The sequence below is a fragment of the Heptranchias perlo genome, chromosome 1, assembly GCF_035084215.1.
Source record: "Heptranchias perlo isolate sHepPer1 chromosome 1, sHepPer1.hap1, whole genome shotgun sequence".
Classification (NCBI taxonomy): domain Eukaryota; kingdom Metazoa; phylum Chordata; class Chondrichthyes; order Hexanchiformes; family Hexanchidae; genus Heptranchias; species Heptranchias perlo.
This window is the reverse complement of record NC_090325.1, coordinates 4,868,184-4,885,906: the sequence shown is the minus strand read 5'-3', so window position 1 is coordinate 4,885,906 and position 17,723 is coordinate 4,868,184. Positions and strand designations below refer to the sequence as shown.

At 44.5% G+C, this 17,723-nt stretch overlaps 1 protein-coding gene across 1 annotated transcript in view; it reads left to right on the top strand.

Moving 5' to 3' along the window:
• LOC137312708 (sideroflexin-5-like) overlaps positions 1 to 17,723 on the top strand; it is a 187,535-nt gene that overhangs the window by 85,954 nt on the left and 83,858 nt on the right. Inside the window, exon 10 of the mRNA XM_067979205.1 lies at positions 8,620 to 8,710. Coding sequence (XP_067835306.1) covers positions 8,620 to 8,710 — 91 coding nt within the window. The remainder of the gene's footprint in view (positions 1 to 8,619; positions 8,711 to 17,723) is intronic.

Sequence of the window (17,723 nt, the reverse complement as noted above, 5' to 3'; positions counted from 1 at the left end):
CAGTTTATCCTTATCATTCAACCACTTGGTGTCATAACAGAAAATATCATTTGTACTGCTGTTGGTGTTGACACAACACTCAGCAATATCACAGTGATATAATCCAAATGATCCTTATTAAGATTGTTCAGTTCTACAACAGCTTACTCTCTAAACTGACTTCTCTCAGCCCTTTTGGATTTAGGGAAGATTCGCACCAAAATAGATGTTATAACAGCCACAGTGCAATTATGTAAAATTACATAGAATGTACAACACAGAAAAAGGCCATTCGGCCTAACTGGTCTTTTTTTTATTCGTTCATGAGATGTGGGCATCGCACAGCATTTATTGCCTATCCCTAATTGCCCTTGAGAAGGTGGTGGTGAGCCGCCTTCTTGAACCGCTACAGTCCGTGTGGTGAAGGTTCTCCCACAGTGCTGTTAGGTAGGGAGTTCCAGGATTTTGACCCAGCGATGAAGAAAGGCGATATATTTCCAAGTCGGGATGATGTGTGACTTGGAGGGGAACGTGCAGGTGGTGTTGTTCCCATGTGCCTGCTGCCCTTGTCCTTCTAGGTGGTGGAGGTTGCGGTTTTGGGAGGTGCTGTCGAAGAAGCCTTGGCGAGTTGCTGCAGCGCATCCTGTGGATGGTACACACTGCAGCCACTGTGCGCCAGTGGTGAAGGGAGTGAATTTTTAAGCCTGTGTTTATGCTCCACACGAGCCTTCATGTTCTCTGTGATGGACAATAAATGCAGCCTTGCCAGCGAAGCCCAATTCCCGACAACAAATTTTTAAAAAGAAGACTGAGGGAGATGAAGAATTCCATACTTTTGAGGTCTTGAGAAAGAATGATTAAGAAAATACTTGTGTTTGCATAGCGCCTTATCACATCTCAAACACCTGAAAGTACTTAAGACACAATCAATTACTTTGAAGTACAGTGACTGCTGTTATGTAGGCAAACATTGCAGCGATTTTGCACATAGCACGATCCAACTAACAACAATGAGATTACCAGTTAATCTGTCTTTGATTTTGTTTTTGGAGAAATGCCAGAGGGGAGCTCCTTATTCTTCCTCAAATAGCACCATGGATCTTTAGTGGCTACCTGTTCAGGTGGTTTGGGCAGATATAGCCCTGACTTGACATCTCACCTAAGGTGGTACTTTTGACAATGCATCACGCCCTCATTACTGGATTATGTGCTGATGTCCTGGAGTTGAGCTTGAACACACAAGCTTCTGACGAGTGCGACTGACATGTAGGGCTTCAAAAGCAGCCGGCCTCTGGGCAGGGGCGGAACAGCCAGTACTGCCTCAGGAACTGCTATTTTGTGTCTGTAACAATGTGGTTCACTGCAGTGTCTGAGGCTGGTTTTCCTTCATGTCACCAAGCCTACAAAGTTAAAGACTCTTCAGCTGAGGTGTCACCGCCTGTAATCCGGCAAAGAAAAACCCAGCTTTAGGACCCTGAGGGAAGGACGCCCGTGAAGGTGGTGGCCTTGGCAGTGGGTGCCATCACCCCCATTAAGGAACAGGAATAGGCCATTCAGCCCCTCAAGCCTGTTCTGCCATTCAATTAGATCATGGTTAATCCGTATCTTAAGTCCATCTACTTGCCTTGGTTCCATAACCCTAAAGATCTATCCATCCCAGTTTTGAAAATTTCAATTGACCCCCAGCCTCAACAGCTTTTTGCGGGAAGAGATTGAGAAGTTTCTGTCACTGATGGGATACGTGCGGAATAATTTGGGGCAAGGTGGGAATGCCTGTTTGAAGCAGAATAATTTCCAAATGGCAGCTTTGCGACCTGTGGAGGAGAACGACATCAGCCTGCGACTGAGTTGAGTTTGTTTGCCAAAAGGGGATCGTGACGGCAGGACTCGTGTGGCAGAGGCCTCAGATCTTAATCAGCTGAAGGTCTCCCTTATCAGCTGCGCTTGCAGCTGGCACAAGTCAGTTCTTGCTTCGTGAGGGAAGTGCAGCATTCTCGAGCATAATACACCTGCATCTGCAGACGGGGAAGCATGGGAACCAGAGAAGCGGGGCCAGAGCCCACGTACTGCCACTGGCAGTAGACCTTCCTGATCCTCCTCCTTTTCCGATTCAGAGTTGAGGGATGGGAGAGGCCCAAGGTACACCCCATTAGTTCCCGCAGCCAAGTCTACAACCTTAAAAATAATTTAAACCTGCCTTGGATCATATTAATAAAAGCAACTTACCCTGTGACCTCTGCCCAGACCCAAAGCTTCAACAACAAGAACTTGCATTTATATAGCACCTTTAATACAGTAAAGAGTCCCCCCGGCGCTTCACAGGAGCGATTATCAGGCACAATTTGACACCGAGCCACATGAGATATTAGGACCAAAAGTTTAGTCAAAGAGGTAGGTTTTAAGGAGTGCCTGAAAGAAGGAGAGAGAGGCGGAGAGGTTTAGGGAGGGAATTCTAGAGCTTAGGGCCCAGGCAGCAGAAGGCACGGCCGCCAGTGATGGAGTGATGAAAACTGAGGATGCGCAAGAGGAGATGTACAGAGATCTCGGGGGGTTGTAAGGCTGGAGGAGGTTACAGAGATATGAAGGGGCGACGCCATGGAGGGATTTGAAAACAAGGATGAGAATTTTAATATCGAGGCTTTGCTGGAACGGGAGCCAATGTAGGTCAGGGAGCACAGGGGTGATGGGTGAACGGGACTTGGTGTGAGTTAGGATACGGGCAGCAGAGCTTCCGCTGAGAGGTTCTGTATCGCTGGCACAACTGGGTGTTGACTGAGAAAAATGTGACCTTGCAGCAAATTCTGCCCGCCCACCGTCATTTACAGGCAGCGAGGTAACGATGCAGCAGCCCAATATGTCTGCCTCCAGCAGGGCCAGAGGGGGAGCGGCCGGCTTTTGTGGCAAAGTCCAGGCATTGGGCCTTCCCCCACCCACCTCCCATTTCCCACTAATGCCTGCCCCAGACATGCCCGAAAATTGGCAATCAAATGGACGAAAAATCTAGCCCGCCGAGTGAAGCCAAGCTTTTTGTCGTATTTAGAGGGTGAGATGATCTCATTAGAGAAAGTCACAACCCTCAGGAGTCACTCTTAACACATTTTCAACTTCCACTCAAACAGAGTCCCTCATCCCACAGTGGCCCAAGAATAAGAACAGAGAGTGGGCACTGCCAGGTGTGGTACTGTGCCATACAGATCAGAAAATAATCCCACTCTTACTGAGTAAGCTGATCTCGTGAGTCAATGGTGGGTTCACCTCAGCATCTCTGGGTCTGGGAGGGGAGCAATTAGCCACTACCATTCTCTACTCTCACCACTGCAGGACATCCACATAATTGGATGTCACAGGTAAAGAGATAATGAGGTATCCTAACCCCTCAACAAGGTCAAATGACCCGACACTCACTCACATGCAGAGTGGCTAATTGCGTGGGGAACTGGAGGGTTGACGGTTCCATACCATACCCCAGCAAGAACGATGGTCCAGGAGGGGAGGGGAGAGAATATTTAAGTAGTGCATCAGCAGTGAAACAAAATCTCCTGCATTAAAATAATTACTGTCATCCTTAACAGAAAAAAGCAACAATCTCCACTCATGGATCACCAATTCTAACACACTCTTGAACTTAAACAGAAAGATTTTTTTTTTCTCCTTGTGCCATTTTTTCATCACTCATTTGTCACTTATGAAGGAGCCCCTGTAGTTCCGGTTAATCCTGTCTCTCCCTCTGATAATTGTTTGGGAACGGTGTGACTGTACTCCAGTGACAGCGTGTGAATCTAGTGGTGCGGCCCATCATCGACATTCACATGCCAGCTGGCGGCAAACCGCTGGGCCTTCAGGCTCTCCGCTGGCTGAGGCGGCTGCAGGGTCCTGGCCAAAGAATCATAGAATCATAGAAAATTTATGGCACAGAAGGAGGCCATTCGGCCAATCATGTCCGCGCCGGCTAAGAAAAGAGCCACCCAGCCTAATCCCACTTTCCCGCATTTGGTCCATAGCCCTGCAGGTCACGGCTCTTCAGGTGTACATCCAGGTATTTTTTAAATGAGTTGAGGGTTTCTGCCTCTACCACCCTCTCAGGCAGTGAGTTCCAGACCCCCACCACCCTCTGGGTGAAAACATTTTTCCTAATTTCCGCTCTAATCCTTCTACCAATCACTTTAAATCTATGCCCCCTGGTTATTGACCCCCCCCCCCCAATCTATCTAGGCCCCTCATAATTTTGTACACCTCAGAACTCGCAGAACAAACTGCATCACGCTGAAGTTAGAGAGAAGGAAAAAAAGAAGTGTAGCGTGCTATCAGGCAAGGACATGGGAGAGAGTTACAGACTGGATTCTAATCGAGGGGTTCAGGGGATTTATATATAGATAACAGATACCCGGGAGTGAGTTACAGGCTGGAATCTAATCGAGGGGTTCAGGGGGGTTTATATATAGAATAATGGATAGCCGGGAGTGAGTTACAGGCTGGAATCTAATCGAGGGGACCAGATGTTTTATATATAGAATAATGGATACCCGGGAGTGAGTTACAGGCTGGAATCTATTTGAGGGGTTCGGGTGGTTTATATATAGAATAAGGCTCAGTAAAAGGTCCCTTGCTTTTTGTGGTATATATTAATGATTTGGACTTGAATGTGGGGGGCTTGATCAAGAAGTTTGCAGATGATACAAAAATTGGCCATGTGGTTGTGAGGAGGAAAGCTGTAGACTGCAGGAAGATATCAATGGACTGGTCAGGTGGGCAGAAAAGTGGCAAATAGAAATCAATCCAGAGAAGTGTAAGGTAATGCATTTGGGGAGAGCAAACAAGGCATGGGAATACACAATAAATGGGAGGATACCGAGAGGTGTAGAGGAACAAAGGGAGCTTGGAGTACAAGTCCACAGGTCCCTGAATGAGATGGGATCTCTTTGAAACATATAAAATTCTGACAGGGCTAGACAGACTGGATGCAGGGAGGATGTTTCCCCTGGCTGGGGGGTCCAGAACGAGGGGTCACAGTCTCAGGATACGGGGTAGGACATTTAAGACTGAGATGAGAAGAAATTTCTTCACTCAGAGGGTGGTGAACCTGTGAAATTCTCTACCACAGAAGGCTGTGGAGGCTAAGTCACTGAATATATTTAAGAAGGAGCTAGATAGATTTCTAGACACAAAAGGCATCAAGGGGTATGGGGAAAGAGCGGGAATATGGTATTGAGATAGAGGATCAGCCATGATCATATTGAATGGCCTACTCCTGCTCCTATTTTCTATATTTCTATGTTTCTATGGCATAGAATATAAGAGCAGGGAGGTTATGCTGGAACTGTATAAAATGTTGGTTAGGCCACAGCTTGAGTACTGCATACAGTTCTGGTCACCACATTACAGGAAAGATGTGATTGCACTGGAGAGATTACAGAAGAGACTTACGAGGATGTTGCCAGGGCTGGAGAATTTTAGCTCTGAGAAAAGATTGGATAAGCTGGGGTTGTTTTTTGGAACAAAGAAGGCTGAGGGGAGATTTAATTGAGGTATATAAAATTATGATGGGACTAGATAGAGTGGATATGGAGGACCTATTTCCCTTAGCAGAGGGGTCAGTGACCAGGGGGCATAGATTTAAAGTGATTGGTAGAAGGATTAGAGGGGAGCTGAGGAGAAATTTTTTCACCCAGAGGGTGGTGGGGATCAGGAACTCACTGCCTGAAAGGATGGTAGAGGCAGAAACCCTCAACTCATTTAAAAAGTACTTGGATGTGCACTTGAAGTGCCGTAAGCTACAGGGCTATGGACCAAATGCTGGAAAGTGGGATTAAGCTGGATAGCTCTTTTTCGGCCGGCATGGACACAATGGGCTGAATGGCCTCCTTCTGTGCCGCAGCTGTCTATGAGTCTATGATAACAGACACCCAGGAGTGAGTTACAGGCTGGAATCTAATCGAGGGGTTTATATGTAGAATACCAGATATCCTGGAGTGAGTTACAGGCTGTAATCTAATCGAGGGGATCGAGGGGTTTATATGTAGAATACCAGATATCCTGGAGTGAGTTACAGGCTGTAATCTAATCGAGGGGTTTATATATAGAATACCAGATATCCTGGAGTGAGTTACAGGCTGGAATCTAATCGAGGGGTTTATATATAGAATACCAAATATCCTGGAATGAGTTACAGGCTGTAATCTAATCGAGGGGATCGAGGGGTTTATATATAGAATACCAGATATCCTGGAGTGAGTTACAGGCTGGAATCTAATCGAGGGGATCGAGGGGTTTATATATAGAATACCAGATATCCTGGAGTGAGTTACAGGCTGTAATCTAATTGAGGGGATCGAGGGGTTTATATATAGAATACCAGATATCCTGGAGTGAGTTACAGGCTGGAATCTAATCGAGGGGTTCGGGTGGTTTATATATAGAATAACAGATACCCGGGAGTGAGTTACAGACTGGAATCTAATCGAGGGGTTCGGTGGGGTTTATATATAGAATAACAGATACCCGGGAGTGAGTTACAGGCTGTAATCTAATCGAGGGGATCGAGGGGTTTATATATAGAATACCAGATATCCTGGAGTGAGTTACAGGCTGTAATCTATCGAAGGGTTCAGGTGATTTATATAGAGAGAATAACAAACTCTTGCTGGTTTATGGGTCAGTCCTTAGGTGCATGTCCAAATGGCCATTCTTCATACCTGGGCTCAGATAGTAACTGTTAGCGGATGTTAGATCCTTCGAGGAGAGCTGGCGTCACTGCAGAGCCCAAATGTCTTCATCCACTGATCAAACCCACACACTTCCTATGAGCAGTGATTGGATAGTCATTATAAAGGAACATTGGAGCAGGAGTAAGCCCCTCAAGCCTGTTCCATCATTCTGTTAGATCATGGCTGATCTCTACCTCAACGCCATTTACTCGCCTTTGCTCCATATCCCTGGATACACTTAGCCAACAAAAATCTATCGATCTCAGATGCAGGGATCCTTGTTGATTTTCCAGCTTCCAAGCCCAGGTCATTGAAGACAGTGGTAAAATTAACCTGATGACAATTCTCAGAAGGGATAGTGGCCTGGTGTGTTTAATTAAATTTGGTCACATAATATTTTCCAGTCAGGACGTTATTCGGGAGGTATTGCTAGAAAATAATAAATAAAATATAATAAAAAGCAGTTGTGGGTTTCTGTGACATTGAAACTGGGGCTCATAGTCTGACACAGGCTGACAAAAGTTCAATCTCATAGCACAACAGGGGATCCCTTACTGCAACTGGATGCTCTGAGACCCACTCTGTGATCGGTGAATGATGTGCCACACTCAACGAGTAGATTGTTTTGTCAGTTTTGATTGCTATGTGCAGGTACGTGGTAGGTCTTCAAATGTCCAGAGTTTCTTTCTCAGCCTGTCTCTACACCAATTTAAAACTGTCGGGAAAAAAAACAGCGATTTAACTCTTTCCATCCCAGAACCCGTTGCTCCTGCTTTTTTTTATTGTTTGTTTTTGCGGTGGGTGATGCTGGCAAGGCAGCATTTGGTACTTATCGCTAGTTGCCCTGAAGGTGTTCGTAGTCAGACATGTTACGTGGGACTGGAGTTTGCATGTAGGTCAGATTGAGTAGGGGCGGCAGGTTCCCTTCCCTGAAGGACATTAGTTAGTGGGACAGTTGGGTTTTCACAACAATCTGGCAGCAAAATTGCCACATTTATTGCATTCACTTTTTGAGATTTGAGGGGCGAGACCATGGAAAGATGAGCATTTTAAATTCAATGTTTTGGGGGAAGGAAGCCAGTAGAGGTCAGTGAAGACTGGAGTGATGGATGAGCAGAATTTAGTGTGGGACGGGATGTAAGTGGTGAAATTTTGAGTTAGTGTTGGGTCAAGCTATGAGGAGAGTGTTGGAGAAGTTGAGTCTGGAGGTGATAAAAGCTTTGATAAGGAAAACTGACTTGCTAGGGAGAAACGAGAATGTGAATGGAGGCTGGGATTGGAAATGAAGGTCTAGTCTGAAGCTACTCTTTTACAACTTGATAGAACACAAGGAAAAGTTCATCATCTGAGAAGCTCTCACTTCTAATCAATCAATTTCTGTCTTCCTCCTTCTCGTCCTCCCTATGCAATCTTTCCTCTCTGTTTCCACTTTACCGATACTAATAATGCTACTATGGTCAGTGTTCCTCCTGATCTCCAAATACCTTGTCCTACTTGCTCTTCCTCCTCGCCGCATCCTCACTGTGATGAAATCAAACCTCATCACATCATCTCCTACTCTAACTCAATCTCTAGGCTCTCAAACCTGGATCTTTCTTACCTCCCTCGCTTCTTCTCCTTCTATAATCTTACAAGATTTTAAAATCCAAGCTTGGTTAAACCTAATCACTACTTACCAGTTGATCACCTCTCTCACTCTTTTCAGTGTCCTGCCATGGCTTTGGCACCTTCTCCTCTGTTTCTGAATTTTTTTTAAAAATAAAATGGACTTCACAGGTTATGGGGTTTTGATGAAGGAATTTGGTCTTATTTTGTTTGATGAAACACAAGCATGCACTATTCCATAATACGTACAGTAGGACAGAGCAAGATGGGTTATTTATTCCCCTGTAAGTCAGGCCCTGACTAACGCTTTCTAACTTTCTTCTTTTTTAAGGTGGGCCTGAATGTTTTCATCGAGAAAGCCAACAGGTTCAATCCGGCCACCCGTTTACTGATCCAGCGGTTTGTGCCATTCCCTGCTGTAGGTATGTGAGATTTGGACTGTCAACTTAAACAAAATCGGAAATGCTGAAAATGCCCTTTGTTTCCTCACTGATTCCGTTCGCTCCTGTCCCGTGAATACCTGCTCATTCCTATTTTCCACTATCTTTCCACACACTCTCGCATTCTCTTTCTCAGCTTCTCACTCTGTTTTCCCCCTCTGCCTGTGTGTCTGCCTCACTTTGTCCCTCCCTCTCTTTGTTTCCCCTCTCTGTCTGCATGTCTCTCTCTATTTAACTCTATTGTCCTCTTTGCCTCACTTTGTCTATCGGTCTATTTTCCCATTTCCTCTCTGCAATGACCTCTCCATCGCTGTTTCCCTCATCTGCCTTTGTTTATCTCACTCGTTGTCTTTTCTGTCTATGTTTGCCTCTCTACATCACAACAGTGACTACACTTCAAAAGTACTTTATTAGCTGTAAAGCGCTTTGGGACGTCCTGAGGTCATGAAAAGTGCTATGTAAATGCAAGTTCTTTCTTTTCTTTTAGTTGAGGTGAATGAAGTGGGGTAAGTGGAAAATGTTTCAGTGGAAGAGCATCTGGGAAACAGCGATCACAATATTATTAGGTTCTGACCTAAGGATTTGATTAGCTGTTAGGTCTGCATTAGAAATTGTTGGCTGTGCCAACAACAACTTGCATTTATGTAGTGCATTTAAGGTATTAAAATGTCCCAAGACGCTTCATAGAAGTATTACCAAACACAATTTGACACCGAGCCATATAAGAAGATATTAGGACAGGTAACCAAAAGCTTGATCAAAGAGATAGATTTTAAGGAACGTCTTAAAGGAGGAGAGAGAGGTAGAGAGGCGGAGAGGTTTAGGGAGGGAATTCCAGAGCTTGGGACCTAGGCTGCTGAAGGTATGGCTGGCAATAGTGAAGCGCAAGAGGCCAGAGTTGGAGGAGTGCAGAGATCTTGGAGGGTTGTAGTAGGGCTGGTGTCAGTAAGTTTCAGTCCTGGGGTTCCTGCATCAACTTATTGATGTTATAGTTTCTGATGCAGTTGGCAGCCCAGTGCAGGATACTAGTACATGATCAAACAAAACAACTTGAAAGAATCATCAACAATAAAATATTGTAAGGTGAATTAAAAATAGGAAATGCACAGCATCTGAAAAGGGAACACCCAGGTTTAACATTCAGGCTAGGGTTGCCAACACTCCAGGAAAGTTAATCTCTTGAACACTGCTGCAGGCAAACCCGGGAGAAGAATCATAGGGGCATTAAAAAAAATTGGGTTTTTTATTATTTTTCTTTAAAGACTTTTGTTTATTAGTTGGAATAATATCAAAGATGATGGAAAAAGGCTGTTTGGATGATTCTAGATTTGTCAGTCAATCGGGTAACAAAGAGTCTGTTTGCTTTCTAATTGGTGTAAGAAGGCAGGGCGTCATGAGGATGGACCTGTTGGGCGGCCAATGGCAGGAGCATGGGGGTGGGGCAGTTGGACGTGGGAGGCCACGTGTTGAAATCTCCCGGAATATGTCTAACCAGAGTTGTCAACCCTAGTTCAGGCTTCGTTGGACATTGAAGTGTCCTGCAGTATCAATGAGCCAAGCTCACAGAGCAGCAGCAGCCAAACGTTGGAAGAACCGCTTTCAGGTTCAGCGATTTAAATGCACTCTTCAAAGTATATACCTGACGCGTTCAATAGTACATACCTGTATTAGCTTCCAATGTGATGACTGTTGGCTCTTTCCAGATCAGACAGCGATCTGCGATCCAGTGGGGTGTTTGTCTCGAAACTGTGTGTTTTTTGTTGAGGACGTTAGTTTGTAATGCAGTGAATCATTGCTTATGTTGTTACGCTGTTTGTCCTCAAATATGGCAACCGTCCCCCAGCACCATCCTGCCTCCGGCCCACATTCCTTCTGGGGGCAGGCAGCAGTTTAAATTCTCTCACCTGTTCAGCTGTGTTTTTTTTACTTTACTGTGTAGGCAGCAATTGTAAACATTTATCTATTTTAACCAACAATGTAAGGGACTGTATATTGCACAGTCAGCCTCCGTTTCCCACATTACAACAATGACTACACTTCAAAAGTACTTTGTTGGCTGTAAAGCGCTTTGGGTCCTGAGATTGTGAAAGGCGCTATAGAAATGAAAGTTCTTTAATTCTTTCTTTACTGTAATCACTGTCAGGTTAGTACCATCATGCTGATGTAAGGAATGGGCACGGCAGCCCAGCGGTTCTGTTACTGGACAAACAATCCAGAGGTTGTGAGTTCAAATCTCACCCCAGGCAAGTTGGCAAATTAAATTAATTAACTCCAGTGATTTGTGGGCTGGCACCAGATAGAATAACTATGAAAGTTGCCGGATTGTCATAAAAACCCAATTGGCTCACTAATGTCTTTCAGAGAAGGGAATCTGCCACTCTTACCCAGTCTGGCGTACAGGAGACTCCGGTCCCATACTATTTGTTGATTCTTAATGCCATCAAGGCAACGAGGGATCACAATAAATGCTGCTTTGCCAGTGTCACCCACATCCCAAGAACAAATTTTCAAAAATTGAGAAAATACCATCACTTTTTTAAGAAATGGTCAGTAAGTATGTAAAGCAATCTTGGGACTGAATGACAAACCAGATTGGCCTTTAACTTACTTTCATTTATTAGTCCATACTTTTCCAAGTGCCGATTAATTTTGTCCCGGATTAATGTCTCTAAAAGTTTCTCCACCACCGATGTTAGGCTGACTGGCCTGTAATTGCCGGGTTTATCCTTCTCCCCTTTCTTGAACAGGGGTGTAACAGTTACAATCCTCCAGTCCTCTGGCACCGTCCCCACATCTAAAGATATGGGGACGGTCCCCATATCTAAGGAGCTCTTGAAACATTTGCCTGAGGAAGGAGAAAATCTCCGAAAGCTTGTGAATTTAAAATAAAATTGCTGGACTATAACTTGGTGTTGTAAAATTGTTTACAATTGTCAACCCCAGTCCATCACCGGCATCTCCACATCATATCTAAAGAGGATTGGAAGATTGTGGCCAGAGCCTCTGCAATTTCCACCCTTACTTCCCTCAGCAATCTAGGATGCATCTCATCTGGATCGGGTGACTTTTCTACTTTGAGTACTATCAATCTTTTAAGTACTTCCTCTTTATTTATTTTTATCCTACCCAATATCAATAATACCTCCTCCTTCACTCATACAATGGCATCATCCTGTTCTCTAGTGAAGACCGATGCAAAGTATTCTATTCATTTAGTACATCAGACTTGCTCTCTGCCTCCACAAGATCTTTCTTGTCCCTTCTTTTGACCACCATTCTACTATTCATAGAATCATAGAATCATAGAAGTTACAACATGGAAACAGGCCCTTCGGCCCAACATGTCCATGTCGCCCAGTTTATACCACTAAGCTAGTCCCAATTGCCTGCACTTGGCCCATATCCCTCTACACCCATCTTACCCATGTAACTGTCCAAATGCTTTTTAAAAGACAAAATTGTACCCGCCTCTACTACTGCCTCTGGCAGCTCGTTCCAGACACTCACCACCCTTTGAGTGAAAAAATTGCCCCTCTGGACCCTTTTGTATCTCTCCCCTCTCACCTTAAATCTATGCCCCCTCGTTATAGACTCCCCTACCTTTGGGAAAAGATTTTGACTATCGACCTTATCTATGCCCCTCATTATTTTATAGACTTCTATAAGATCACCCCTTAACCTCCTACTCTCCAGGGAAAAAAGTCCCAGTCTGTCTAACCTCTCCCTATAAGTCAAACCATCAAGTCCCGGTAACATCCTAGTAAATCTTTTCTGCACTCTTTCTAGTTTAATAATATCCTTTCTATAATAGGGTGACCAGAACTGTACACAGTATTCCAAGTGTGGCCTCACCAATGCCCTGTACAACTTCAACAAGACATCCCAACTCCTGGATTCAATGTTCTGACCAATGAAACCAAGCATGCCGAATGCCTTCTTCACCACCCTATCCACCTGTGACTCCACTTTCAAGGAGCTATGAACCTGTACTCCTAGATCTCTTTGTTCTATAACTCTCCCCAATGCCCTACCATTAACGGAGTAGGTCCTGGCCCGATTTGATCGACCAAAATGCATCACCTCACATTTATCTAAATTAAACTCCATCTGCCATTCATCGGCCCACTGGCCCAATTTATCAAGATCCCGTTGCAATCCTAGATAATCTTCTTCACTGTCCACAATGCCACCAATCTTGGTGTCATCTGCAAACTTACTAACCATGCCTCCTAAATTCTCATCCAAATTATTAATATAAATAACAAATAACAGCGGACCCAGCACCGATCCCTGAGTCACACCGCAGGCATCCAGTTTGAAAAACAGGCATCCAGTTTGAAAAACAACCCTCCACAACCACCCTCTGTCTTCTGTCGTCAAGCCAATTTTGTATCCAATTGGCTCCCTCACCTTGGATCCCATGAGATTTAACCTTATGTAACAACCTACCATGCGGTACCTTGTCAAAGGCTTTGCTGAAGTCCATGTAGACCACGTCTACTACACAGCCCTCATCTATCTTCTTGGTTACCCCTTCAAAAAACTCAATCAAATTCGTGAGACATGATTTTCCTCTCACAAAACCATGCTGACTGTTACTAATCAGTCCCTGCCTCTCCAAATGCCTGTAGATCCTGTCTCTCAGAATACCCTCTAACAACTTACCCACTACAGATGTCAGGCTCACCGGTCTGTAGTTCCCAGGCTTTTCCCTGCCGCCCTTAAACAAAGGCACAACATTTGCTACCCTCCAATCTTCAGGCACCTCCCCTGTAGCGGTGGATATTTATATGTTTATAAAAGACTTTTGGTTTCCCTTTTATATTAGCTGCTAATCTATTCTCATACCCTCTTATTCCCTTTTTTTGATCTCCTCCTTACTTCCTGTATTCAGCCTGGTTCTCTACTGTATTATGAGCCTGACATTTGTCATAAGCCTCCTTTGTCTGTTTCATTTTAATCTCTATATCTTTAGTCATCCAGGGAGCTCTAGCTTTGGATGCACTGTAGATACGAACTAAAGTCGCCGCAGAAAGTTAAGTCAAGTCATTGCAAGTCTAAGTACCTTTTAACGACCTGATAAATGTTAATTACTGCCAATCAACCTCTCTGGCACTGAAAATTAACTATTACAAATGTGGAGACTCATTCCTTCAGGTTTTAATTGTTTTTGGAGATTTTAACAATATCAAATTTAAAACATTTTTAAAATATTCCTTTCCGCCTCTTTTCTTTCTCTCTCTTAATCCAATCTTTCTTTCCCTCTTTTTATTTCTCTTCCTGTACCTGATTTGACATTAAACTCACCCACTCAAATTTACACCTCCTTGCACTGTTTATTTCTCCGTCTTTCAAACTGATTTTTTAAGGAGATACCCAGTTGCTTGCCCTGTTCACTCCAGTCCCAGATGCCCTGTTTCTCTCGCTGCGACGTTATCAGCTCGCACTTTCAGCAACTTAGTGGGCAAAAATGTTTTGAGCTGAAGGGTGCAGTGGCAAGTCTAACTAACGGCAGATGCCATTGGATGCCCTGATACAGCAAAATCTGGCCCGTTAATTTCTTGGCCCCTGACTTCCATGCACACTGCCTGACTTTTCAGTAGGTCTCACTTCAGACACCAAGCTGTCATCACGCCACTTACTCTGTGATTTAAAACATATGCAATGTCCCCATTAACACCTCCATTAACACCTTTCAGAGTGTTCATTTTTATAAAGTCTGGAGTCCAAACGAACTCAAAACAGCTTTCAGTACACACTGGCTAAAGGATGGCATTTCATTCACATCTAGAAGTGCCTTGTGTCATCTCCTATACATCTACAATAAAAGGTTACAATTCACTTCTGTCTGGTACTGTGTGCCTCATGTCTGTCAAAAGCCACTTCCATATTGCGCTTAGTGCAGTGCTAATGCCGTACTTCTCGACACACAGATCTCAAGCAACCAATGACAACACCAAAGTAAACTTTAAACAGATAATACTAGAAACACTCAGAAGTGTTTTTTTTTCTTCTTTGAGATGGTCATGACCTGGCACTTATGTGGCTCAAAGGTTACTTGTCAGCCCAAACTTGGGCTGTCCAGGTCCTGCTGTGGGCTGGCTTCATTATCTGAATGGAACAGAGAAGGTTAAGGGGAGATTTAATGAAGGTGTTCAAAGTTATGAGGGGTTATGATAGAGTAAATAAGGAGAAACAGGTTTTACTGGCAGGAGGGTCAGTAACCAGAGGACACAGATTTAAAATAATTGGCAAAAGAACCAGGGGGGGAGATGAGGAGAATGTTTTTTTACACAGCGAGTTGTAATGATCTGGAATGCATTGCCTGAAAGGGTGGTGGAAGCAGATTCAATAGTAACTTTTAAAAGGGAATTGGATAAAACCTCGAAAAGGAAAATTTGCAGGGCTACGGGGAAAGAGCAGAGGGAGTGGGACTAATTGGATAGCACTTTCAAAGAGCTGGCACAGGCACGATAGGCTGAATGGCCTCCTTCTGTGCTGTATTATTCTATGATTCGATTACAGTCCTACTGATCTTATGATGGGGAAAGGGACAATTGATGAAGCAACTGAAGATGGTTTGGGCCGAGGACGCTTCTCTGGGGAACCCCTGCAGCAATGTCCCTGGGGTGCGAAGAGCAGCCTCCAACCACCACCACCATCTTCCCATTCGTCAAGTATGACTCCAGCTACTTGCAGGGATTTTTCACGGACTGCCATGCTCAGTCGAGTGTTGCCTTGATGTCGAGACAGCTCCTCCCACCTCTCCGAAGCACAGAAGTTCTACTAGTAAAAAATAGTTCGCATTCCGAATGGATCTTTCAGAGTGAGTTGCAGGCTGGAATCTAATATATACACGTATATTGTGTCATTTTTTGGTCTATTTGACAAAAAGAAAGAACTTGTATTTCTGTAGCGCCTTTCACGACCTCAGGACATCCCAAAGTGCTTTACAGCCAATGAAGCACTTTTGAAGTGTAGCCACTGTTATAATGTAGTAAACGTGGCAGCCAATTTGCGCATGGTAAGGTCCCACAAACAGCAATGTGATAATGAGCAGCTAATCTGTTTTTAGTGATGTTGGTTGATGGATAAATATTGGCCATGCTCTTCTTCGAATAGTGCCATGGAATCTTTTATGTCCACCTGAGAGGGCAGACAGGGTTTTGGTTTACATAGAAACATAGAAAATAGGAGCAGGAGTGGGCCATTCGGCCCTTCGAGCCTGCTCCGCCATTCATTATGATCATGGCTGATCCTCTATCTCAATACCATATTCCCGCTCTCTCCCCATACCCCTTGATGCCTTTTGTGTCCAGAAATCTATCCATCTCCTTCTTAAATATATTCAGTGACTTGGCCTCCACAGCCTTCTGTGGTAGAGAATTCCACAGGTTCACCACCCTCTTGAGTGAAGATATTTCTCCTCATCTCAGTCCTAAATGTCCTACCTCGTATCCTGAGACTGTGACCCCTCGTTCTGAACCCCCCAGCCAGGGGAAACATCCTCCCTGCATCCAGTCTGTCTAGCCCTGTCAGAATTTTATATGTTTCAATGAAATCCCCTCTCATTCTTCTAAACTCGAGTGAATACAGGCCGAGTCGACCCAGTCTCTCCTCATACTGCCATCCCAGGAATCAGTCTGGTGACCCTTCGCTGCACTCCCTCTATGGCAAGTATATCCTTTCTTAGGTAAGGAGACCGAAACTGCACACAATACTCCAGGTGTGGTCCCACCAAGGCCCTTTAACATCTCATCCGAAAGATGGCACCTCAGTACTGCAGTGGGAGTGTCAGCCTAGATTTTGCGCTCAAGTCTCTGGAGTGGGACTTAAAACCACGATCTTTTGACTCAGAGTGCTATCATTGAGCCACAGTTGTACTATATCTAAGATATACGGTACGCTATCTTTGTGCTTAAAAGTTTTCATTTCCCTAAATGGATAGTCTCTCCACTTGGGGCCACACCCTACTTATCTAAACTCAGTCAACATAGGTGTATTTTAACCAGAATCTATGTTGAATTGCTTGCAATGTGCAAGGCACTGTCATGTTCTTGTTGTCCAAGCCAGTGAGGAGGTGAAAGTGACAGTGATCTTATTGCAGATCACTGACTGGGGGATTAGTGCCAACCTGAAAGCCTGATATTGTTCCCTGTTCAGTCTACTCCTGAACAAGAAGCGACAACCTACATAAAATCTTCTCTTTCCTCTTGTACTCTAATCTTCCAAAGTTGTACACTCGTCATGATGTCTCAGAAGATGAGGTTTTTTTTTCAAGATAGATGAGACTGCTTTGGTCTTGCTGTGTTACGTAGAACTGCAGAGAATTTTACAGCGCAGATACAGGCCATTCGGCGAAACAGGCCATTCGGCCCAACAGGTCTATGCTGGTGTTTATGCTCCACACGAGCGTCCTCCCCCTATCAGCATACCCTTTCATTTCTTTTCCCCCTCATGTACTTATCTAGCTTCCCCTTAAATGCATCTATGCTATTTGCCTCAACTACTCTGTATGGTAGCGAGTTCCACAAACTCACCACTCTCTGGGTCTTTCCTGTGCAGGAGATCACAGAAGATCAAGCTGCTGTCCCATGGAGCTTCACTTGGTGTCCCAGTCTCCGCTAATATTTATCTCTGTCAGTCGATAACTCCTCGGAGCTGCACACAGTCTACTGATTTGACAACTGTGCAAGTTCCAGAATGTTTTGTCATAGCAGGCGTGGTGGAGAGGTGGCCTGGCTTCCATTCACAGACACTTATCAGCAGCTGTTGTCAGAGTGCTCAGAGGCGCCCTGTGTTGTGAAAGCCTTGGGGAGGCCTGATTGTGGGCTCGTGCGCTAATTAATTTGTTTGCTTATGTGATAATTAACCCTCTCCTGCCTAATGATTTAGGTTTTTATAATAGACTGGGAGCTCAATGCAGCAGTTCCTTCCATATGCTGCATGAATACATACACACGCGACACAAGCACTGTTGTGCACACGTGCATAC